The sequence below is a fragment of the Fonsecaea pedrosoi genome (assembly GCF_000835455.1).
Source record: "Fonsecaea pedrosoi CBS 271.37 unplaced genomic scaffold supercont1.2, whole genome shotgun sequence".
Lineage (NCBI taxonomy): Eukaryota > Fungi > Ascomycota > Eurotiomycetes > Chaetothyriales > Herpotrichiellaceae > Fonsecaea > Fonsecaea pedrosoi.
This window is the reverse complement of record NW_013550614.1, coordinates 1394313-1419502: the sequence shown is the minus strand read 5'-3', so window position 1 is coordinate 1419502 and position 25190 is coordinate 1394313. Positions and strand designations below refer to the sequence as shown.

Below are 25190 nucleotides of genomic sequence, written 5' to 3'. Positions count from 1 at the left end.
AGGTGCGAGAGAGCTTGGGCCACTGTTCCCCGCCACTCGTATTCATCCAATGGTCCAATGGTCCAGTCGTGGTACTCTGGACTCTGGAACCCTGGTCCAGGTGTCAATAGGCAAGGCACTGGCAAGGTGCCAAGGTCCATGATTCTCCTCAAATCATGAACGACTTGTTGCTCCTCCCATCCCGTGGATGGCCAAAGCGCCAGGAGTAACTAAAATCAAAATCAACTTTTTGTACCTGAATCCCCTGCCTCAGCCGTGCGAATGATTGGGATTTGGCCATTTCAGGTTGAACTCAAAAGATTGCATGTGCCAGAACATCGTGATTTTCGCAGTCACACCTGGAAACGCCCACGCCGGTAGCCTGAAATGGATACCGACATTCGCACATGGCCGTTTCCAGCCATGGTGGTTCTTGATCAAGTGGAGACTGAGATATGCGAGTGGGACGAAACTCTGTCTTTCTCCCGAGCATGGCGGCGATGGTAGCTCGCCAGCTTTGCGACTGTACGAGTACGTTGTCTTGGTCGTCCTTCGAAGTTGGTACACCACCTGGAGAGCATTGAACTGTTGCCTATCTAGGCCCTTGTTGGAGGGTTCTGGACTAATTTCCGTCAGCGCCTCTCAAGCCTGTCTGCTGTCAATGAATCCCCTCAGCTTGGCCAGACTTCTCCCTGTGTAACCTGTCAAAAGAGGCTGGCATCTTGGAGTTCCCTTTCCGGTATAGCTAACACGACGAGGTTGCACCTGTCACACTGTCGACTGTCGTTGACCAAGAAGTGCCGCCTCATTCCTCCAAGCTTCCTCATCCCAATGCCGGGTAGCTAGCCTAGCCGAACAAAGCTTGGGCTTCACACAACTCCTTTGCAGCTAGTATCGCGCCTCAAACCAACGGTGCTGGAGCAATGGCATACTTTCTCTGGTGCAATCAATCAACGTGGAAATGCCCATGTCTACTCTGGATTGTGGTCTAGTGTAGCGAGCTGAACGCCACCCACACTGGCAAGTCACTTGAGCTGCTATTTTGATTGACCTACAAGACAAGGGGGGAGCCTCTTCGCCTATCAAGGAATCCATCCAGGCTAGTATTCCCACCTTCCCGTATGTCTGGGGTCATTTTGAGAATAGCGGAATCACGAATGCCAATGAGCCCGCTCGCTCGGTTACAGGAAGTCCTTCCGGTTCGCTAATTTTTGTCCAAACAAGTACCATTTCGGCCATGTCTTCCATTCAAGGGTCAAGGCGACAACCGTCTTGGAAGATTTAGCCAGGCACTATCAGGCACTTTTCAGAGGAACTTTCGGTGGGGATCCGTTTCCTGAATTCCCATGTGGACCAGACCAGGTTGCCACCGCGGCCATGGCAATCAAACTCACGCTAAAGCCTTGCCGTTTACAGCGATGACCTCCGCCAAACCCCAGACACTCAGCCCGTGTCCACACTCAGGGGGGAGTTTATCTGTGAAAAAACATGGCCTAAATCTCGACCTCTATCAGGTTTAGTGGCAAACAAAGCTGCTTGATGTCAAGTCCCTTCCCCTTGAGCCATTTCCATTTGCCATCTTCGATCTAGTGTGGGTTGAGGGCTGAGATCACATCCACACCACGCTCCACCTTTTTCCACAGTCATGTACATTTGTATCTGCCCTTCGGAGTGAGCACATCTGCTGGCGTGTGGCTTGACTAGTCCTATCCCAAAATGCTCGTCTCCGGCTATTCGAACACGACAAGGTGGCCATACACCACCAGATCGCCGAGGACAGGGTCGACACGGGAGCCACGAGTTGGTAACAGCTTCCTTCCGCGTGGAGCGCATCACTGGTCTAAACCCACGTGCCTGTTCCTGTACCTCGCAGCAGTGGTTCATCCCTTGCAGCCAAGGCCCAACTGGCTTTTACTTACATACCTGTTTCGAAACTTGCGGACCTATAGGATATGCAAGGGGCACGGCTTTGACCGTCGAGTTTATAGAGTACTTCACCCGAATTTCTAATGGGAGAACGAAAGGACGGAAAGCTTCTTATGCTCAACTTCTAAAACACTGACCGGCGTGTCTAACGCAAGCTTCCCATGTCGACGCTGCTTCATCGCAAGGGCCATGCCAGAGTTTCTTTTGGAGCGTTTCGAATCGCTCATGCTTTGTTCCCAAAGATGGCAGGACAAACGACTCATTGTTTCGTGCGCTGGAGGGTGTGCAAATTAAGTTGTTCCAGTTGTCTGCTATATTTGGAGTCTCTTTGTGATCATTGATCATAGGGTGGTAATTTTTACTCAGATTGCAATGACAAAGACATCCAGACCTGTTCTAATGCTAGCCTCTAGGTTATCAATGGACACTTCCCATTCACCGGTTGAACATGGACGCCCACCCGAACAGCAAAATCGACCCTTTTTCGTTTCCAGCACCACCCTCGTGCGCGTCTCTTCACCCGATCAAGGTTTCCATTCTTGCCTCATATTACGATGTTTTTCTTGTGGCGCAGAGACGTTTCGACGTGCCCCGAATATCAGAATTATTACCACTGTTCCGCTGTTCCATACGTCGGCTGTTGTACACACGACCCTTGCAGTACTGGTGTTTGTGCAGAAACCCCTCCTGATTCCAACCCAGGCTCATGTGGAACAGGTATCACTGTCACTGTAACCCAAACAATCCTTCAAGGCGCTGCTACCAGTACCGTCAATACTCCGACTAGCCCCTTGGATATGGCAACAGGTGAGGGGGATGGGACATCTGCCAACCAAAACAGTCCCATTCCCAGTGCAATTGGTGCTGCCTCCGCGCCGCCCAGTACACAAGAATCCTCCACACCTTTCCCTTTTATTCCAATATCAGCCTCCAATACCACCTTGACAAGCGTAGCACCAGGTACCACCATGACCGTGCACCTCATCTCTGCCACTCCCAGCTCTAGTGTCGATGCCTTCGCCAGCGCTACTTCTAGCGAGTGCCCAAAAATAACGGCATCTTCAACAACAAAATCTACGCGCACGCCTCCGGCAACGATCGCTGGAAGTGTCATTGGCTCCATGGCAGGACTGGCCCTGATAGTCACACTTCTCATTTGGTGTTGCCGAAGGAAACGAAAAATAAAACTAACCTTCAAGCGGAAAGTGCAAAAGACTGACCAGGAAGAGCAGTTGAACGAGCTACAGTCTGTCAGAGAAGCAAGAGATCAAGCTCTGCGACGGCTCGAGAATAATGACAAGGCCCTTCCAAGCCCGCGTTCATTTGACTTTGGCCTTCCTCCAATACCAAAGAACTCGAGTCCCGTAATGCCGCAGCAGTGGCCATGATTCGACAGGCAAGGAGGTAAATCCCAGATGTCAAGCAAGACAGTTCGTATAGGTTTTGAAAACAGTATGCCTTGTACATAGCAAAAGATTGTGCTTGCATTTCCTTCCGGTCTTCATCCAGCTTTGACTATACTAGGTCCCTCTCTTTCGCTTTGAGAGGCATTCCTGCTGGGGGTATCCCAGGCAAAGAGCCACCAGACTGACGCATCCGGCAAAGTGCCTTGGCAGCCACGCAGCTTACATTTATGTCCTCGTCTGAATCAGATCCTTCAAGTCTTCCTTCTGTCCTTCTTGGTGAGTAGGATGCGCTGCCGTGCTACTTGCCTCCTGTCTGGGTCCTGTCTGGGGCAGCACAAACGCACAGAATGTCCCGTTGGATACATTTTTCTGCTTTGTGGTTGGGCGAGAGCACCTCTCGGTGCTACATCGCCAGAGAATACTCATGACTAGACCGTGATGGCTCCCTTGTCCTGGACTCTCATGTTCATCTCGAAACATTCTAACCTCGCAATACCATTGCTCGGTGTGTTGTCTGTATCAGAGCTGAAGAACCATTAGCTTCCTAGCTCAATGGGTGTGAAGGTGAAGGCGGACAGATCACGCTGAACAACGACTGGAGGATCTGGGATAATAGTGTATTTTGTGATCCAAATCAAGAAGTTGGGCGCTCGGAACTATGTACGGTCAATTAGAGAGCAGAATAGGACCGCTTTCCTAACGTCCCTGTTTACTTTTGATGCCACATCTTGTCATGGTTTACAGCAGCCGGGAAGTCTGTACCTCCCACAGTGTCAGTGGATAATACTAACCCCAAAGCCGCCAAACCCAACAGGGGAAAATCCCTTGGCATCAATGACCTTGTTCCCACCCCTTTGTTTGCACTTCAAACCTGACTGTTGACCATCTGTGTTGAGCAGGAGAAGCTATTTGGCTCTTGATGCCTTTGATGCAAGTGGAACGTGCCGCTTGTAGGTGCCCACTTCTCCTTTTACCTCCATCATGTTGCTCAAAGAGCCTATACTATACGAGTGCTTGAAGATCTCCCTCTCTCCCCCACAGGAATGGAGGTACAGGACAGGCCCTCAGACCTCCGACCTCATGGCCGATGCACAGTGTCCTTCTGCTGATAGATGCTCTCTGCTCTGCCTTAGCAGACCCGTAATTCATGTCCACGATGGGCTCGTGAGCCCAACTGCTGCCTTACAAAATCAACACTCGGGTTAATAGCACCGGTCCTCGACGGAGGAAATTGTAAGTGGGCCATTCATATGTAATTGGTTTCAGCATTCTGGCACGCCTCCCGCACCAGTGATGATATGGACGATGATAAACAGCCGGATGAGTCTTGAAGAAGATACCGGCGATCGCAGAAAGCGACATAATTACTTCTCCCAGATAATTCATTCGTCCATACCCTCCATTCCAAGCACTGGAGCCTGATATGGAAAATTTACCTCTCAAGTCGGTTCCAGACACTTTTGAACCACCCAGTAATCTCCCTCATGTAGCTGCCATGATGCGGTTGGAAGCGGTCAAGCACCAGCGAAAGAATGCCGGGTTGGGAGAACGATAAGTGCTATGACAATGAAGAAGCTTGGTGTCGGTGCAGACGAGGGAATTGGAAAGGAGGTTCAGGCCTCTCTATTGAGTGCGAGGAGCCTGCGTGCCCTCACAAGTGGTGGCACTGGGAATGCCTGGCGTCACAAGAGCGAGAGTACGCAACAACATGGAGTACATCTGCTTCTTCATTGACGTTCCCTGTCGCCATTAATGCCTGACTTTTCATAAGAAACGTTCAAACTTGGATCGACGGTGCGACAACCCCTGACGGGATCGCCAACAAACCGTGGGTACCTGACGACATCAACCACGCTGTCGACACGGAGATCCTTGATGAAACAACGATTTCCCATATGCAGTCTACCATGCAGCCAGGTTGCGGCTGAAAGCTCGAAAAGAATCCAAGTCCTTCATAGACTCCTACAACACAACTAATCTACCGCCAACGAGTGCCACAGCGACAGAGGACGTAAAGAAGCTGCTTCTGCAGTTTGTGCACTTTGCGCACGTTCTGGGCATCCGGCCCCTGATGAAGGCGGTCATGCACGCTCTCTGCAGCGCGGTCTATCACAGTCCCTGACTGGCTGTACGCTGACGACAGCATCGGCACCACCGCCCGTTTGCTCGACCAGGTCACCTTCGCCGACAACCCTGCCAGGCGGTACCTGGAGACAGAGGCTCGCCGCCTCGTTGTCACATCTAGCGGCCTGCCGTGCGATGCCGACAGCATGAGCCGAATGTGCAAGATCGATGTGGCCTCCCTGGAGGAGTTGTGGTCAGCGGCGGTAGGGGAAGACGGCATGATGGCGATCCTCCTCGCGAACGAGGGATAGGCGGATGGGAGTGGATCCCCTGAAGGGGGGGAGAGGGGGGGGGGGGGCAGCCAAAGGTGCTCGAAAAGGCCATGCGGTGAGCTGGACGGACGTGAGACAGATGGTGAAGAGATCGAGCAGGAGGAAGAAGGGCAGGAAGGACTCTTCGCACCAACGTGCACCTCCAACGAGGACAACAAGACAGCGAGGACAAAAGCCTACCTTGCCCATCTTCGATCCAAGTTCGAGGCACCTCTTGAACTTGTCTCCCGCCAACCCGCCAACCAGGGGGCTGTTTGTTACAGTTGACTCCCTTTTCTCTTTCCGTGCCGCCTCTTCTCTTTCTTTGACGCCTACCACGCAATAATGGTTGAATGGATGATCGAATGAATGGCTCCTGATATCTCCGAGAGCGAACAGAGAGTCCTGTGTGTGTGTGTCACATAATATTCTTATGACTCAGATCCTCGACCGAGGCAGTCAGTCAGTCAGTCAGTAACGAAGAGGATGCTGGCGCGGATACCGGATACCGGGCACTGGATACTAGACACGGGTGCAGATACAGGAAGATACAGATAGATACTGGAGACGAAGAGAAAAGTACCCGGTCGTGCCGGTAGACAGAGCCCATACACAGCACATAAATGCACCATGACTTGGGGATTTGCGGACTTGGGAACTGAAAACGGAGGATATCATCTTTGGATTTGATTTGTGTGAGGAGGGGGGGGGGACAAAAGTAGCATGAGATTTTGGTTTCCTGATCCCATCCATCATTTTCCTGCTGAGCTCAAATTTCTGTTCAAGGCATTCCCAAAGCACGAAACAAGCACGAGCAAGATTTCCAGTGTCTCAAGTCGCACGTTCCCTTTTTCCCCGCCACCGCCAGGTCTTCGGCCTGATACAGGATCACCTTGCCATTTCCCACCCCACCAAGCCCTTGTTCCATGACCAGTTGTCCCCCATCCGCTCTCAGCTATCGATTCTCTCTTTCTCTCTGGCCCAACCCTCCCTCTCTCTCTTCGACCGGGAGATTGTTGTTTTGATCGCATAAACCCTTGTTGCTAGTACAAAGATCCATGGTATCCCTCCTTTTGCGATTTCCCAAAAAAGACTGTTGAAGACAAGCGAGAAGAAAACCACCTGGTCCACGAAAGCGAAAGGAGCAGGGGGCCATTCACCAGGACTCGCATCGGCCCCGCGCCTCGATGTACCAGAAGAAAGCCGCCAACTTGGAGAATGTTTCACAGGTGAGCCCCTCACTCGTCCGGGGGCTCTGAAAAGAGGCCGATCCTCACGCGATGGAATTGCGGCAATTTCGGTATGACGACAGCCATGAGGGCCATAAAGTTGATGGTAAAGTACGTGAAGTCGTAGTGGGTATAGTGCGTACTTAACAGAAACAGGACGATGGGCACAGTGAGAAGGAACTTTTTGGCGGGTGTGTATTGGTCGCCGTTGTCAATCTGCTCCCACATATTCAGGTTGTCGTATGCTCCGGCATTGAATTCAAAAGGCACGCCTCGCACCCAATGAAACATCAGATACGATCCCGCCATGTATGTTATGTTTGTGAGTGTCCACGATATCTCTTGGGTAACGCCAGGGATGATGTCAAAGAGGATCTTGAGGCCGATTATTAGAACGGGGTGTATTGTCCAGGCTCCTGCACATAATGTTAGATTAGTCCCTTGCTCTCTTGTTTCAATATCAGGCTGTGGCTCTCATCATCATCACGGCGCACCTTTTGCATTAACCCACTGCGAGTTGAGATTTGGGAGGGCAGACTGGTCACTGATCTGTTCTAAGGACTCGGGAGGTTCTTGATATATGATGCTGCTCGACCGCCTCCTCCGACCACTCTTCGTCGTACTCATGGCTGGATCGTAGGACGACACGGGAGGGGCCAGTCTTGCATTGGCTTCGAAGGAGATGGAGCGGTGGAGGGTTGTTTGGGAGGTCATCGAAAAATGTAGGTGTTGTTGCCAACGCGAGGACGTTATCTTGTGAAGTGCAAATGAGGAGCTATGGAGAAACTATCGCAAGGCGTGAACTGTGAAAAGGCCTGCATGTGGTCAGCAACGCGAAGTGAGAGGTGGCGTAAGGTTCGTCCGTACCTGAGGGAGCCTTGGGGGGGTGGTCGCGGGATCAGTCGCGTTCGAAGGGTGAAGCTCGATAGTAGACCGGAGTCTGTGGTCATGAAGTGGAATAAATGTCAGAAGATATTCAATTTAAGTTGACAGACTGCTAACAGTGTGCGCGCAGAGTATATAAGATCCGGAGACACGAAGACAGAAGGGGTATGTAGTGAGACGCGCACGGTGTTCGGGGTCGACCGACGAAGTCTCAGATTTGGATATAAATGGGTGAGGTGGCTCGGCTGGCGGATGGGGGAATTGGTGATGGCGGTAATAATTTACATACACAGTTGGAAGGGGGATCTAAGTCAAGAAAGAGATCGGGGTATAGTTAAAGACGGGCACCAGATTCCACCAGCCAGAGGGGGACAAAGGGTTTAACTAATGCAACAGGCAGCCGACAGACTAGTGAGCCAGTGTGAGTTCCAGGTACAGACATGTATGTACAAGTACGAGGTACATCAGTCCTCCCGGTGATGCCTAGGTAGGTATCTAGGTGTCTAGGCACCTTAACTATGTAGGTCACAGCGCACACGACCCCCGTTGGTGCTCTAATTTGTGGGCGGCAGGTGGAACTCTTGCTTGTTTCCTGCCTTCAACGTCAGACTTCTTGGCAGACCTTGGATCAATCTGGCTTGGTGCCCTCAACACTTTGTTACTCGTCGCATAAGAATACGGAGAACTTCGTTTGTCTTGATTACTGTACCACATTTCTCCAGATTATGCTGGAAAATGACGTCTTCATATCTCTAGCTATTTCCTCCGGCGATCTTGTACTGCATATGACTGCGTCTTTATCGCTCTTTCACGGCCGTTACCTCGTCTTTAGACTGATCTGGTCCTCGAGAACCGGCCGGCACGACAAGGATGGCAGCACTGATGGCCGAGATCCGAACGGCGGACAAGAGAGAACGAGATATTTGATGATACACCACTTGGGCAAAATTCCGCCTATGGTAAACTCCGAGAACCGTTGCGTGGTTTCTTACGAAGGAACGTCTGGTGCGGCCTTCACATTACTTTCTGTTGCCCCGACAAAAGAGGACGGCCTTCAATGTCGTCTTAGACGACCAAGTCCTTGATAATGCCTATATCAATACCCGAGAGACATAAATATGGTTCCCTTGGTGCTCTCTTCTTGCGAGACCTCGCTTCGAAAGCCCTCAGCCTCTTCTTCCACGAGGTGCACCTTGCCTCCCTCTCTTTGGTGCCCCCAGTATATCTCGCAACAGGAATCGGAGCAACCCTCCAGCGTATGCATGTTCTTTCGGAAAGTACTTTCCAGTCCCGGTTGTGTAATCTTGTAATTGCTTCAAGTTTGCAAACACCCTCACTGGGACTCCTGTTCGCGGAGCGTCCACAAGGTCCACAAGATTGACATGCGTCTGTCGAATCCGCTACTCGTGGTAAACGAACTGCTATCAACACGAACAAGTGGAGCGGTATCATGGCTCACCTTTCGACAGTCGTTCAGGCCAACAGGCATTGGGACGATATTTAGAACATGACACAAACTCTGCCAGGCATTCAGGTCATCCCCGTCCGTGCCATAGAGGTCGTTGAACTGCTGAACCATTGCTGACTTGAAGTTCTCCATGGCTTCCTCCTTCTCATCCTGCCTCTTATTCCAACCAAATTCATCGCACATGCGATAAAATTCGCGCCAAATTTCTGCAGACTCATCGTAGTCGAAGTCGGGATATTCGGCAAAGAAATCACTAATATGGTCATTTCGTTGCGGGCTTTGAACGAAAGACTGCTGGACACTTGACTTAGCAAGGGACGAGAAGAGAGGAGACGGCCGAGAAAAGACACGGGCGCAAAGTTGAGAATGCAGCAACTCACCTCAGAACCATTCTCCTCTGGCTCAACATGGGCAAACTTGCACGTCGATCCAAAGCGGCATGTCCCAGATTCAAGATAGCTGAAACAGACTCCACCACTCTTGCTCCTCATTGTGAAGTCCGAATAGAAAGCCAGATAGGAAAACTAAGAGGTCTCGTGAGCACAAGACACAGATAACAGCGAGCGAGAAGGGAAAATGGGCAAGACAAGAGAAGCACAGCAACATGTACACCGGTCATGTTCATGTGCTTCGTGGCCGGGTCATCATGCTCAAAGCACACCCCTGCCTTGACGGTCCTTTGCGACCTGAACCACATCAGTGAGGCAACCTCAGCCGCTTTCTTGCTTTAGGGACGAGCAACGTTATTCGCTGGGCACAATACGAACACGCTGCCTATTTGCTAATTAGCATTTGGCTACCCGTGGAATGGTGGGCAAGTACCCTACGAATCCGAGGCTGGCGGGAGGAGACGACCCAATCTCCCTACACCGCGTCCTGCGAGCACGCGTAACCCCGCTTTTGGGAGCCTATTCCAACGCACCTGGATCAATGAGATCGAGCTGGCCCCGACCGAGCAGTTTGCCAGAAGACCAGAATATGAGAGGTCGTCTCTGCGAATGGCCGGCATATCCGTAGCGCGCGGATCATCGCCTGGTGCCAGCTACAATGAGGTTGCTGGCCAGGGTGTGGCTCTGCTCCCACGTTCATTAGACAGCCTCATTGAATGGCTTCTGTGCATGGTTCAATCGCTCAGATGTCCCCGCATGAGACCAATTTTCACATGGGCTGAGGAGTGGTCTCTTTGTCTTGTTTGCCTCTTTCTGCCTTTTCATTTCTCAGTCAGGTGAGCATCTGTCTGGCTTGTACAGAAAAAACATGATCATAGCGTGGTTTAAGTCCACGCCATCCGGGCCTCCACTTCAACCTTGTGTCAGTAGAGTTGGATGGAATTGATCAACACTGATTTATAACGAGGTCACAATCGCTTTGTGAGAATATTATTTCAGGCATGCGGAGCCTGATGAATTGATCTACAAGATTGATTGTTCTTGCCGTCAATGTGGTCACCCAGCCAGATCTGACATGAGGTTAACAGTCCAACTAACAAAGCCTTGGATGGTACGTATACAGTATACAAGAGCACAGTCTCGCCGCCATGAGAACTTTGGGCCAGCAAGACGTACTTCCACTTCCGCTTCCACGACTTGCAAACTCCTCTACTAACCGTTTGTAGTAGGCAACTACCGGCCCGCTCCGAGGCTCTAGCCAAGTCTTTCATTTAATGCAGAAACCTCGTCATATGATTGGATGACTGCATTGGGATTCACGCGCCAAGAAACATCAAGTAGAGAAGCACATGAGGCACACGCGGATGGGCTGCAATGTGAGCCTCACTGCGGCTGGCTAGGTTCAAACTTTGCCCTCTCTCAAGCCCGCTGCCGTGGACCTGCTCTTATTCGATGGGAAGAACCTCGCATACTCACCATCCTCCAGGGAGAGGAAGCCCCCTCTCGACAAATAGCAACGCTTCACGCACTTAGCGCTCACTTCTCCCCCAGTCTATCGAGACAGGGCTGAGAAGACCCAGGTATGTAGCGCTGCGGCATGGGCGCTTAAAACAATGCTGAGTCCCCTGCTGGCAACAAGAATCTGCTCAGCTCACTTTGTCACCTGCACAGGAAAGATCGTGCCCTCTACTGCTGGCTCATCGCCCTTTCAACATCTCAAAATGGTCAACTCCCAGGGTTTGCTGGATTGGTAAGTTCTCGAACTTGATTGACTGAGAAAGAAGCTAAAACATCATAGGTATGATGGTCTCTACTCTCGTACTGTGGACCTCGTAGGTGACTATGCGGGCGACGAACTATTTATCATCGAAGGAGACTCATTGCTTCTCCATTCGTTTTCAGACGATAAACTCGACTTCTCGCCAGGCCTTCAACTGCTCCATGCGACATACATCGTGGAAAACTTCCTTCGGGCTCTCCTTCAGCGAAAATGCAAATTCAATCTCGTTTTCTTCAACAAACATGCGCACTTGTGCATTCCACGGAATACTCCAGCTCACCTGCGCTCCAGGTATCTCCTTGCCCGGGAGGCAAACATTCAACACTTCAAGTGCAATATTTCTCTCACTACCTCATCCTTGGAAGTCAAAGTATTCGACTCGTATTCTTCTCAAGACTTTGACAAGTATTTGGCATCAACAGGAGCATACTTCTTCATGTGCCATGACGGCTCTTTTCCATCATTGGATGTTCAAGACAAGTCGGAAGATGATGGTGACAATACACAAAACCAGGCTCTTTCGGAGTTGCAGCCAAACATTGACACAGCTCGTATTTCAAAAGAAGACAAAGTGACTGCTCAACCAATGTCCCAAGAGACTCGATTTGACTACGCTCGGAAAGTGGCATTGCGCCGGATGATCCACTGGTTCATCGGTCACAGTTACAATATTGCTCTCGTCACCACAGTGGAGTTCCGGGACACGAAGGTAAGCTGACCCTGTCCTGCCCAGGGTCAAGTTCCAAGAACCATCTGACAATGGCATCAGGTCATGGCAATGATTGTCGAGGGCACCAGAATGCGAGTGAGCCAGCCGATACGGACGCAAAGCAACACATCCCAAGTATCTGCCGCCTCAGAGATGGAATCCCAAGCCGATTCCGAACCAAGGTCCCCGGACACAGACCGCGCAGACTATAGTGATTACCATGCAGTCGAGAGTAACGGTTGCAACGAAAAAAGTGAGAACCATGTACCGGACTCAATGCAGAATGGAAATCCAACCGAAGCGAATATCCACGTGCTGCTAGCAAAACCCCTCGCAGAGATACTGGCGATTCTAGAGCGGACGAAGAAGCCGCCTCTATCACAACGGGACCTGTTGGTAGTCACAGCCCTGAGTCTCATGTTCAGATCCGGCAAAATTGGTACAGCTGCTGTACGAGAATCATGTGCAATGCTCCTACATACAATCGTGGTGCGGGAATGTCGTCTCTGCGATCGCGTTCTCGACAATACAAGCACGGGTACCAACTCGAGTTTCTTGACAGACTTTGTCGACATATCCCTCAGCATTCTCGTGTCGGATGCCTGGCGAAGAAATGTCCTACGTCAAACGCTACCGTGTGACCTCGCTGATATGCTTGACGGGCGGCTATTCCTCAACATTGCGTCGTCACTTCAGTGGGCTCCCGGTCGAGCCACTCTCAGTCCTTCCATGTTTTCGTCATTCAGCCACCTTATGTCTCTTCTGAAAGACACTTGCGCCATCAATGTGCAGCTTGAGCTGGAGGCCTCGGGGCTCCCTCTTGTACAAGACGTTCGCTGCAACATAACAACCCCATCGACCCAGGGCACAAAGAGGGTCATACCAACAAACGGATGTGAGGTTAGGACCACAGTCCTCCCTTTCAATAACCCGGTGTTCGATCCCCACCTAGCGCCCATACAACTTACCATCGACGTCTCCGCTAGGAACGAGAACACAACGCGAATCTTCAAGGAGCTCAGCCACTGGCATAACCATCGACAGCCCATCGACCAGAAAACCATTCGCGCCATGACTGATTGGCAGAAGGCCCGTGCAAATCGACGGAACCAGTTTTTTATGAAGGAGACCAGGGACTACGCCGCGAGCCTGACCAATGCTATCGGGGGCGTCCTAGAGCCTGAAACTATCATTGTAGAGAAAACAACGGGCGGGCCGGCAAAGAGACATGGAGCCTCCAATATGGCAAGGCGTGAAAAAAAGACACCTCATGTTGAAAAGAGTCAGGGCTCTCGAGCCAATGTCAAAGAGCTCGCCAACGCAATTGTTTTGGAGAAGCGGAGCAAGGACACGGCCAAACTGGTGGAGGCGTGGAATGCCACGAGAATCGGACTGGTCAAAGAGTCAAACCTCACGTCCCGCTTCCTCAAGGCGAAGAACCATCTGAGCAGCCTGGCCGGAAACAAGCGAGAAGCGGTGGAGGCCGATGTGTCGGTATACATGCTCAGTATTCTGATTGAGATGTGGACACTGAGATGTGCCAACGAAGAACGAGCAAATGCGATGCCCATCATGGGACTGATTTGGAACCAAATCCTCCAGATCAAAAAACTAGAGCACGGCATCACGATGAAGATGGCAACATACGTGGCCAACACGATCCAGGCTCTTGGTTTGCCAGCCTTGGGGCCGCTTCAAGTCCAAGAAAAGAACAGCACCGGCTCTACAACCGTATTGTTCGAGCCTAAGAGAGACGCCGTGGGCATTCAACTATCTCCACTGGAATTCCAGCTCGTCCACGCCGGGCCGTTCTTTGACCGGGACATGGGCTCCGCGCCAGATCGTCGAGTCCATGATTTTGAGCCGGACAAGTGGCAGCGAGACGTGCTGGACCAGATCGATTGGAAGAGGAGTGTGTTTGTTGTCGCCCCGACCAGCGCCGGAAAGACGTTTATTTCGTTTTACGCCATGAAGCAAATCCTCGAGGAGGACGATGACGGGGTGCTGGTCTACGTTGCGCCAACTAAAGCCCTTGTCAACCAGATCGCCGCAGAGGTCCAGGCCCGATTCTCCAAGACGTTCAAGTATCCCGGGAATTCGGTCTGGGCCATACACACGCGCGACCACCGCGTCAACGACCCGACGGGGTGTCAGGTGTTGGTCACGGTGCCGCACATGCTGCAGATTATGCTTCTCGCCCCGACTAATGCGAAGAGTTGGTCTTCCCGGGTCAAACGTATCATCTTCGACGAGATTCACTGTATCGGCCAGGCCGATGATGGAGTCGTTTGGGAACAGTTATTGCTCCTCGCTCCGTGCCCCATCATCGCACTCTCAGCGACGGTCGGGAACCCGCAAGAATTCAGCAATTGGCTGAGCAAGACTCAGGAGACCAACGGGATCCAACTCGAGATGATAGAGCATCACCACCGTTACTCAGATCTCCGCAAGTATGTCTACAGTCCGCCCCAGAAGTTTCTCTTCAATGGCCTGTTTGTCCGTCCGCAACTCCCGAGTGTTGGAATTGACAACGCCCCCGCTGTGAGTTTCATGCATCCCGTTGCAAGCTTGGTTGATCGTTCGAGGGGCATACCCGACGATCTCACTCTCGAACCGCGGGACTGCTGGACGTTGTGGAACGCCATGAAAAAGCACGAGACACAGGCATTCCCCGTGGACGAGTCACTGAACCCTTCGAATTGCTTGCCGCATATTGTACGCAAGGTCGACATTATCGAATGGGAAGTCAAACTCAAGGCCCTTCTGAAGACTTGGGTAGACGACCGCGAATCACCTTTCGAGAATGTCCTGAGAGCTCTGGAGCAATCGGTAAGAAGCGCCCGACGGGCAGCATTCCAGACATCCTCAGGTAAAGTCGACGAAGACGAGATATCTCGCCCGGTTGAAGAAGATGACTTCCTCGACACCACCATGCCTCTTATCTGCTCGCTCCACGACCAGGGTGCCCTTCCCGCACTGTTTTTCAATTACGACCGGAATGCATGCGAACTCATCTGTCAGCGCCTCCTCCAGGAGTTGCAGACGGCAGAATCCCGCTGGAAGGAATCGAGCAGAACGTGGCGCACCAAAATCAGCAGCTGGGAAGCCTGGAAGCTCAACCAGGAGAAGCAGAATAAGAAGAAGGCACCCAAGAAGACCAAGGGAGGAAATGCCGACGACGAACCAACCACACGTGCTGAGAGGATGCGGGAGGCAAACTCGGAGGAGTCAAATATCCTGGAATCTTTTGATCCCAACGACCCCGTGGAGGGATTCCACCTGGCTGATATGAAGAAGGTCAGCGCCACCGACTTTAGGGATTATGCAAAGGAGCTCGAGAAGCGCTTTGTGCCGGACTGGCTGATTGATGCCCTGAGGCGAGGCATCGGGGTCCATCACGCAGGCATGAACCGCAAGTACCGTCAAGTGTGCGAGATGTTGTTCCGCAAGGGCTACTTGCGTGTGGTCATAGCCACGGGGACACTGGCCCTGGGTATCAACATGCCCTGCAAGACGGTCGTTTTCTCTGGAGACTCGATCTTTCTGACGGCCCTCAATTTTCGCCAGGCGGCGGGTCGAGCGGGACGGCGAGGGTTCGACGTGCTGGGCAATGTGGTCTTCCAAGGAATCCCATACTCAAAGGTCTGCCGGTTGCTCAGCTCGAGGCTCCCAGACCTCAACGGCCACTTTCCCATCACCACTACCCTGGTGTTACGTCTCTTCATCCTGCTGCACGAATCAAAACATGCTGCGTATGCTGTCAAGGCGATCAATTCGATCCTATCATCCCCGCGCATCTACCTAGGAGGCCCAGAGTCGAAACATACCGTCCTGCATCATCTGCGGTTCTCTATCGAATACCTCCGTCGTAACCAGCTGTTGGACGTCTCTGGTGCTCCTCTCAACTTCACTGGTTGTGTGTCTCACCTGTATTACACGGGAAATGCAAGTTTTGCCTTCCACGCCTTGCTCAAAAGCGGGTATTTCAGCAGACTTTGTCGGCCAATCCATGGTCAGAAGGGACAAGACTTACACACCTTGATGCTTGTCATGTCGCACCTTTTCGGTCGTCGGTACCTGAGACAGTCGGTTTCGGAGTCCCGCCGCAACGGAGCACGGTGGTCGTCTTCACTCGTCATCCTTCCACCTCTGCCAAAAGAGGCAGCGAGAATTCTGTTGGCCCACAACGACCAAACACTCGACGTATATGCTGCGTACGTGTCAACCTACATTGACCAGCACGTCAGAGAACCTGACCACACCTTGCCACTCACTGGACTGAAATGCGGTGGCGACACGCCGTTGGAGGATATCGGCGTGTCTGTCTCTTGCCTCCCGCCACCTCGCATCAACTCAGCTTTCGTTGCTCTCTCGGGCCACCGAGACGAGTGGAAGAGTGTGTCCGATTTGTGTAAGATGGTCCGCAGTGGTGTCTGGCTGGAGGAGGCCGTGGTTCCCTATGTAGGGACGTACCCTGACGAGAGCGCTGCACTGTTGAATGCTTACCTTTACGACTTCTTCAAACATGGCAATGTGGTTGCCCTCGAGAAAGAGAATAGGATTCGCAAAGGAGAGATCTGGTTTGTTCTCAACGACTTTTCTCTCGTCCTCGCCACTATCGTGACCAGTCTAGAAAATTTCCTGAAGCTCTCCTCGTCAGCGGGGAACGAGACGGGCGATATCATGGGCTTTGGTGACGTGCGCGAGTCGGAGCTCGATGATAAAGCCGTGGAAGTCGGCCTGGACAACAAAGCCACTCCCAGCCAATGGGCGCCGTCAAGTCGAGAACCATCCAAGCAGGAATCTACCGCTACAAAGGCGGGATCTAGGCCTGGGAAGACAAAGCAAGTTGACAGTTGGCAAGACGAATTGAGCGACAACGGCGACTCGGCCGAAACCAACAGAGCCATCCCGGAGACCATGGGTGACGCGTTCAAAGCTGCCAAAGCGGAGAAGAAGGGTCATGCGATCGATACCAGGAATGCGAAGAAACAGCCGAAGGCATCCAAGGCAGAGACGGAGGTGTTCGAGTTTGGCGAGGACGGAAACTTGATGCACGTTCTGATGGCGTTCACCAGCCTTCAGCAGGAGTTTAACGAGAAGTTCAGGGCAATGTGGGCATAATTGCGTTGGGTGAAAGGGTGGATGTCGCTGTCAAAGATATCCATGTTGCAGGAATGGTGAAGATTGTGCCAGTTCTCCCTGCAACTTGCTGGTATTTTGTGGACAATTCGGCTCGAGTCTGTACGACGTGTTGATTTTGTTTTACCTGTACTAGCCTGGGCTCTGTAGAAGACATGAACAAGGAATCAAAAGGTGGAAGGACACAAATCTGTGAAAGGCTGTGATACAAAAAGGGGGATTTTAGTCGTAAAAACTAACTAGTCGATTATTGAACTAGACTCCCGGTATACCTTCCTCTTCCACTTGTTTGCGGCTCTGTCCTCGATAATTAGTAGACGCAGCCTCGACGCCTCCGGGCGGGCTGGTTCGCAATGGCGGCTTCTAGAGGCGTGAAAAACAAAGTGAATCCCTTCATTTCCTGTCCCTCCTCATGACGACGTTTCCAACTCAGATGGTGCAATTCACATCTTCTGATGACGATGACAACGAGAGTGAGTCGAGGACCGCGACCGTCGGTTTGATGCGCGATGCGAGACAAAAAGGTCAAGTCCACTCCGCACCTGTTCCTTCAACTGATTCTTCACTTTCCTCTCAATCTCCCACTATGGGCAATGCGGCTTCGCAGACCGTGGCGCCCGCGGCCACAAACCAGGATGGTCCACCAAACCTCGCGTCGCCGACCGACAATGTCGCTGCCGGCACCACCACTACAACAACCTCCTCCCTCCCCGCTGGCTTTGGGAACAATAGACTGGCTACGGGTTTCCGTGCAGCGCCCCATCCAGCCGCGTCTGAGGCATCGCAGCCCATTCCAAGCGACCGCGATGGTACTTTGAACGCCTCAATACCCTTGGGAGATTCCATGGACGACGCGATCGAGATCTCTGACGAGCAAGATGAGTCTGATGGGGGTATGGTCATCAACGTTGAGCCCACCCAAAACCATCGATTCTCTGGTGATATGATGCTTGATGGCCATGACGTGGGAGATGCAGAGATGGGCGAAAAGGAGGGAGAAGACGAAGACGAAGAAGAGGAGGGAGAAACACATTCACAAGCAGACGGGGATACTGAGTCTCAGGCGTCTACAAGAGAGACAACGCAACCCCCCTCTTCTACCGAACGCGATGCTCATGACCAGTTACAGGGCGATCTCGAGAGATTCTCTAGCACCGTCACCCATCTCAAAGATGTCGACGGTCGGGTACAAGCATGCCCAAACCTGGCCGATTTGAGTCCGGACGAGCTTGAACTTCAACTGAAATACGCTTTCTTCCACGTCAGTCGCGACAAGGTCGATCTCAACCAGCCTGCTGTCTGTCTGGGTTGTCTCCAAACCGGTCACGCCGAGAGAAACTGTCCCGAAATCACATGCATTCATTGCTCTGCTGGCCACTCTAGCCGTCTCTGCCCTCTGTTTCAGCGTTGCACAAATTGTCGTGACCGCGGACACACTGCCGACTCTTGCCCTACAGACTTGAGAGTCACCACGATACCTTGTGACATCTGTGGAACTTCGAATCATACGGAGAAGTCATGTCCTCAACGATTCTTACCCTATGGATTGGCAGATAGTGGTCCTACAAGGCTCTGGGTCTCTTGCTGCGTCTGTGCAAGTAAGAACCATCTTGTTGGCGATTGTCCCCGAGCCAACAAGGCCATGGCGGCACGATGGTCGCTGAGATCATTCGCCCCGGGCCAGATTACCAATCTAAGTCTCGCTTCAGGTATGCAGCAGAGGGAAAAAGAAGTGGCCAACCGTGGTTTACGCCCCGAAGGGCTCAAGATTAGAGGTCGTGCTGCCCTTCACAGTGCAGGCTCCCGCAGTGGCACACGACAATTGGACAACTCCGATAGTGATGAAAGATTTCTGAATCCACGAGCGCAACGCCGTGGCAATGCGAAACGTGGCAATATCAAAATTGCAACGCAATCATCAAGAGAGGGTTCGTCACCCACCGCTATGCCCAAGAAATCGGTGCTTATGAACTTCCTCAGGGCGATAAACCAACCGAAGCCGACGTCTGGCAAACCTCAGTTTGAGCTGGTCTACGGAGACAATGGGTGAGACTTCAACGTTTTCTTTCGGTGGATCCAATTCGATCATGCTGTCTCTGACTCATTCTCAAGCCTAGTATCATTCGTCGACCGCACAAACCGACAAAACTCGAGGGTACTCAGCGGCAACGCGAGGCAGCTCGAAGTAATCCAGAAGTGGTCAAGGTAATCGTCGCCCAGCCCTGCAACAACAACCACATAGCTAACACAGGGATGCTGCCCACTAGGTCACGACGTCCAGACGAAGCATATCTCGTTTGAAGAGAGCAGGGTTTCGTCGGTAGAGGCACTATGAAAGGCATGCACCTTAAGAAGCTAGTTGGCACAACAAATTCAACTTCAAGGCTTCGAGGGCCTCGATGGCCGAGCTGGACTCGCACACGTCTCCTCCACAAACCAACCACAAGCTTACACAAAGCACCCATTAAATAGCAGCGTGCAAGCAAGACTGCGGGAGGCTGATAACACCGCGAATATACAGTGGACCATTGCGAACTAGAGTGACGCGCAGTGTGCCACGCAGTATTTGAGCGCGCTGACCGCCAATAAAAGGTGCTGACGGCGACAAGGCTGGCCGTGTGTATGTATGTATGTTATTCAGATCGAAAAAAATCCTTACTGGGACCACTTCTAGGATATTCCTGGCAGTCGCAGGGTGGTCATGCAGTCCAGCTGAGAGCAACTCGGCAGCTTTCAGGCTTGGATATACAGAGAACTAAGGGCTGTTTACGGTATGGCCGTTGGCCTTTTCCTGTGGTCAGAGCGCCTGAGGCATACTAGGTCGATGTACTCCAATAAACCAACATTCACCATCCAAAGCAAGAATGTGTGTGTATGTGTGATGATCTTCTCATTTGACGCCGGTCCAAGTTACATTAGTTACACGACCCTCTGTTCTCCCTTGGGGTTTTCCGTCCGTCGCATCTTATGCCGCTCCCGCTGGCCACGGTTGCAGTGACCAAAAATGCAATCAAAGTGTGGTCTTTTGTGGTTGGGGTTGGGGTTTGTTGTTTGTTGTAGTTGCTCTTCTTACAAAGGTCGGTGTGTATTGATTGATGAACGTTGAGGAGACTGGCCAAAACCAATGGGTGTTTTGTTCCAGTGTCACAGCAGTGGCTGCAAATTCCACCACGCGGCCTCTTGACCGGCGTCGTTACCAGTCAATCTTCCTGTCCGTCATCATCAGCTGGCTGTTGTCCCAACTTCCTTCCTTCCGCACGCTCGGGCCCTTTGGCCGGGAGGCGTCGCGGGTGGCGGAAGGCTCCGGTCGTGAGGGTTGGGCCTGCTCACCACCATTGGCATACTCCAGCATAGTCACGTCTCCGCCATTGTCTAATCTTTGGGTGGGTGGCATGGCTGTCATCTGGCTTTGAGGCTGGTTGTCTCTCTGATACGAGAGTGGGGGAGGGTCGTCGGGAGGCGGATACGCAATCTCTCGCTTGACTGTCTCCGCTAGCTCGTCAATCCGGTCTGCGTCCAGATAGATCAAAAGGTACGGATTCGGAGGCGGGTTCAGGCCACTGCTGGTGGCTGGCTGTTGTTGACCTTGGACTTGGGTTTGTGCGTATGGATTTCCAAAAATCTCGTTCAGATTGGTGACGGTAGAGACACGATCGTCATTGTATTTCCGCCACACCTCTCTCTTGTGGTCGAATATGTATACCCAGTAGTGGCCTCCGCCAGCGGAACCGCGGTGGAAGAACGCTGCGTGCAGGCGGTAAGGGTGTTTGCGCATGTCAACGAAGGATTCTTTGATTTGTTGAGAGAGTTGAGATATGCGAGAGCGAATTTCTGTCATAAACAAGAGAAGTGAGTCATTTGTGGCCCCAGCGAAAGAAGAGAATTCTTACGTTCGAGCTCAGAACGAGCATTTGCGGCTAAAATACCGAGAGTAGTGATGGCGTTGGGATTCACATCGAGTTCGCCTGATACCTGATCTCCAGGTACTTCAGCCAGATACTCCAGGATGGCTTTTGCGTCTTCGAGAAGGCTAGGGACATCTGTAGATTTGCCCTGCGCACGATGTCAGCTTTCGGTGTCTGTCCCAGAAAAGAGAAGTGTGTTGTCCTACATATTTTTCCTCAAGCTCATCTCTCCGGGCGACGAGTAATGCTAATTCTCTCTTAATCTCCCACGTCTGCTGTCGCCTTTGCATCAAATCAGAGCCAGGTGAACTTTCCAAGTATCTATCCATGTAGATGGTTTCGGGGATGTCGACATGATAATTCAGTTTCTCCTGACGTTTCGTCTCGTTATTCCAAGACACCCGGTCCAAGGCAATGCTCAAAACCGGCGGCAGACTGGAGATGGCCGAATACGCCTTTGCGCCGTCTTGTGCGTCTTGGAGATCGAACTCATTGTCGATCGCAGCGTATACATCAGCAGGTCGGTGGAACACTCGCGTGATGATATTCAAAAAAGGTAAGACCATTGGTGCTTCTTTTTCCGGTTGGCTGTGGACAACCTGCTGCCCGAAGAATAAATCATGTACTTCGTCGCGTTGCTCTCCCGACTTGTCGAAACCGGTAGGTCGCATGGCATAAGACAACTGAATGATACAGTGATTCATGACCTCAGTGACATCTTGTTGACGCGCATACTCTTCCAAGGTGGTAGTGGTATTCTGCATGGGTTTCCGTGGAGGTACCGGCGGTGGCTTCCCAGGAGGTGGCGCATACTTCAACAATTCGGGATTTATGCTGGACACTTTCTCATCGGTATCTCTCGATATTACTGTCGTGAGAGGCTGCCCAGTCCAAGGAGATAGGGCTACCGTGTTTGGTGCAGGCTTAGGCGGTGACACGTTCTCCTTGTTGTCTAGCATTGACACATGTTCGTTTCGTTCCACCAACGCATTCCCGTCGCTGTCAGAAGCGGACACCAGGGTGACATCACTGGCACTGTCATTCGTTGCGGGGTCATCGACGTTTTGCTGGCCAGGACTTGTGTCCTCTGTCGCATCCAACTTCGAAGCGTCAACATCCTGTAGTAGGTCGATGTTGGTGGCATTAGTGTCGCGTTTGGGTTGTATAATTATCGTATCCGCGATCCCATTCGCTTCAGAGTCAATCACAGGAGACGAAACCGAAACGGGCAGCGTACCGATCGAGCCTAAGCTGGGGCGCTCGTTCGACTTGAGGGTGGACCTTCGTCGCATCTTTTCTTTGACACTTTCGGTCTCCAGAGTCAATCGCGCAAGCTCCTGCTCCGGCTTGATGGATGAACGGGGTGTTTGTATCATGCCACGGAACAGAGACGCTAGGCTGGCGACAAATTTCTGTGCAGTTTGGACCTCCTTGACGCTCACTTTTCGCTGGCCAACGCGCTTTTGCTCCATGCTCTTCTCATCCAAGGGCATCTTGTAATCATCAAAGTTGAGAACCAACTGTCGCACCTCGTTCATCGTAAACAGGAACTGCAACAAGCTGTTCAAATAGCAGGTGTTCCCAATATTTTCCAGTCCAACAGGTTCTTCTGGCTTGCCCTGCGGTTCTTGCGGAGCCCTGCTGTGTAGGTGGTCCAACAAGATTGAGCTGTTCCGACCTTTGGCGATCGCGGCGAGCGCCCTGTTGTAGTATTCCACACTGCCAGGATTTTCTTCGACCGCTATATTATATTGATACAGGATCATCTCATCATCGATCTCGCGATTGTCGATCTGGAGGGCTTGGTAACCTTCGGCGGGCTCCATTTGGTTGTGAGTGTCGTTTGAAAATCCTGAATCGATCCACTTGGATAGAAACCGGCTTTTGCGGTGTTGGGCAATTACGCGAACGGCTTGGATGGCTTGCTCTTCTAAAGCCTTGTTGTCATTTGTCTGAAAGTAAGATGAGCGCAGATCGACTGACAAAAAAGTAGGGGACAAACCTTGACGGCAAACAGAGCTTGTATGTGCTCGTCTTCGATGGTGGGATCGGCATCTAGGAAGGCGAGCGCAGACTCGTAGCTGTCAATAACTGTGGTAACATAGTCAGTAGATGTATCTCAACAGAGAGAGACGGGCGCAACTCACTATTCATTGCAGTGTCCATGATGCGTTTACTGTCACGATGAACTCCGATGATGCGGAGATAATCTCTGAGTTGGTGTTCGTGGCTTGGTGAATCTGCCAGTTGAGCTGTGAATGAGCCGATAATGTGTTCATCACTGACCGAACCGCCAGATCCGCTGAGATGGAAGGCTTTGTATGCTTCTTCCAACATCTCCGCATCATACTGGCCCCGTGATGTCTCTAATACAACTTCGGTCTGTAAAAGCTCACTCTGGCGCTGATTTCCAATGTACTTGAGGTTACTGAGGTAGACGTGTGAATTTTGGCGATCTGCTTGCACTTGCCAGTGGTAGGCTTTGGCGACGAGTTGGTCCGACAAATCCATAGGGCAACCGAGCGCAGTGAAAGGACTACCTCCACGTTAGCCTGCCTCGCGAGGTAAAGGAAAGGGGATGCCTGTACGGAGTTCTCATCTCAGGAGAGATCCTAGTAGTTCTGCTGCCAGGATGTGTGTCATCTGCCATGTGTTAGCGCAACTCACGCAAATGCAGGTAGGCGACGCACAGTCCTGACACCCTAGGGCCCGTGAAAGCTCCCTTTCAGCAGGAAGAGGAGGGGTGACATCTTGCAATTGCTGCCGCTCTTCGTAGGGACGCGATAGAAGGAGAGCAGTTAACTCGTGCTCGGCATTGTCTAGCCAGATATTGACGGGACTCTGGTATGGTAGATTTTCTTCGAAATTGGGTTCTGGCACCATCCAGCAATCCCCAGGCTGGCAAACACGGAGTCAGTATACGTGGGTCAGAATCTGCAGCTTCTCCACCTACCACAAGCTGGAAGCCGAGATGCTCCAGGACCTCCTTGCAAGCATTTCCCTCTGGTCCAAATCGGACAATAAATCTCCGGTTTGAGAGATTGATTGACCTGTACTTTGCATCGTCTCTTGCACGCCAGGAGTTTCTCAGATATGCTCGAAGATCCAACAGGACATCCATTGGCCCTGGGTGTCGCATCCCCTCCGTATGGCCTTCCCGCTCGCGGAAAGCATCTTCTGTTCTCTGGCGAAGCAGCGCAGGATCGATCAGCGTGTGGATGTCGCTGGGGCGCAGGACCGGGGGGCTATATCGTACGGTAACGATGGCGGAACAGGTAGGAGAAGAGCATTTGTAGGTGTATATCTCATCTTGAGAGTTCGGGTTCTTGCGCAGCCACGCATTCCTCTCCAACGGCTCTTGAAAGTCTGACCTCACCAGGTGATGCAGAGGATGCTCGACAGTTGGGCAGGGGCCATCATCGAATCTGATGGTGTAATCGACCTTGACGTGAAGATGGACGCGGCAAACCTGACAGAATGCTGCGACAGTCCATATTGTCTGCGGACCGGGTTTCTCATCCAATGCGGGGGGATCAGATTGTCTCGGCTTCAAACCAAATTTATGCCTGCAGCTCTCGAGAGGTAGGAAGTCTGCCAGATAGGGTGCTTGACTGAACTTGAGAGGCGAATCAGCCAGCAGGTTCGGAAGGTCTTCGGAGTCTCGCCATGGTTCGTAGAGTGTTAAATCCTCGAGCAATGCCGGGGCGGTTCGACCTGTGGTATCTCGTCACTATACATGACCTCCTCGCTTTTATCTCTTGTCTACGCACCAGATCCTTTGATCGGCGCAATGAAGGACCGAATGTTGCTCTGCACCCCGGCCATGCAAATCGGTCCGAAGGCAATCGACCAGCTCTTCAAGCCAGCAATGAGTGCAGGCGTGCAATTGTCTCGTGGCTGGATCTAGACAAAGCAGGATACGTATGATCTAGTCTCATGCGAGCGAAGGAGATTGGGACCGGGTAACTACTGCGGCTGAACGGTCGAACTTGGGATT

The 25190-nt window shown here is 52.0% G+C and overlaps 6 protein-coding genes across 6 annotated transcripts; 3 read left to right on the top strand and 3 right to left on the bottom strand.

Moving 5' to 3' along the window:
- Positions 1-2873: 2873 nt before the first annotated feature.
- Positions 2874-3293, top strand: Z517_02476 (uncharacterized protein; the record flags this gene model as incomplete). The annotated part of the gene is made up of 1 exon (XM_013431585.1): positions 2874-3293. One exon carries the CDS (start codon positions 2874-2876, stop codon positions 3291-3293), a length of 420 nt encoding a protein of 139 aa, XP_013287039.1.
- A 3631-nt stretch (positions 3294-6924) lies between these two features.
- Positions 6925-7542, bottom strand: Z517_02475 (uncharacterized protein; the record flags this gene model as incomplete). Its single annotated transcript, XM_013431584.1, has 2 exons — positions 6925-7331; positions 7410-7542. 2 exons carry the CDS (start codon positions 7540-7542, stop codon positions 6925-6927), a joined length of 540 nt encoding a protein of 179 aa, XP_013287038.1.
- Positions 7543-9133: 1591 nt separating this feature from the next.
- On the bottom strand, positions 9134-9759 carry Z517_02474 (uncharacterized protein; the record flags this gene model as incomplete). The annotated part of the gene is made up of 2 exons (XM_013431583.1): positions 9134-9559; positions 9649-9759. 2 exons carry the CDS (start codon positions 9757-9759, stop codon positions 9134-9136), a joined length of 537 nt encoding a protein of 178 aa, XP_013287037.1.
- Positions 9760-11378: 1619 nt separating this feature from the next.
- Positions 11379-17270, top strand: Z517_02473 (uncharacterized protein; the record flags this gene model as incomplete). Its single annotated transcript, XM_013431582.1, has 3 exons — positions 11379-11407; positions 11456-12146; positions 12207-17270. The coding sequence occupies 3 exons, from the start codon at positions 11379-11381 to the stop codon at positions 17268-17270; spliced, it is 5784 nt and encodes a 1927-aa protein (XP_013287036.1).
- A 451-nt stretch (positions 17271-17721) lies between these two features.
- Positions 17722-19589, top strand: Z517_02472 (uncharacterized protein; the record flags this gene model as incomplete). The annotated part of the gene is made up of 2 exons (XM_013431581.1): positions 17722-19334; positions 19406-19589. The coding sequence occupies 2 exons, from the start codon at positions 17722-17724 to the stop codon at positions 19587-19589; spliced, it is 1797 nt and encodes a 598-aa protein (XP_013287035.1).
- Positions 19590-20481: 892 nt separating this feature from the next.
- On the bottom strand, positions 20482-25018 carry Z517_02471 (uncharacterized protein; the record flags this gene model as incomplete). Its single annotated transcript, XM_013431580.1, has 10 exons — positions 20482-21119; positions 21179-21341; positions 21400-22311; positions 22402-23145; positions 23196-23284; positions 23341-23729; positions 23782-23817; positions 23880-24091; positions 24147-24907; positions 24964-25018. 10 exons carry the CDS (start codon positions 25016-25018, stop codon positions 20482-20484), a joined length of 3999 nt encoding a protein of 1332 aa, XP_013287034.1.
- Between the last annotated feature and the right edge of the window lie 172 nt (positions 25019-25190).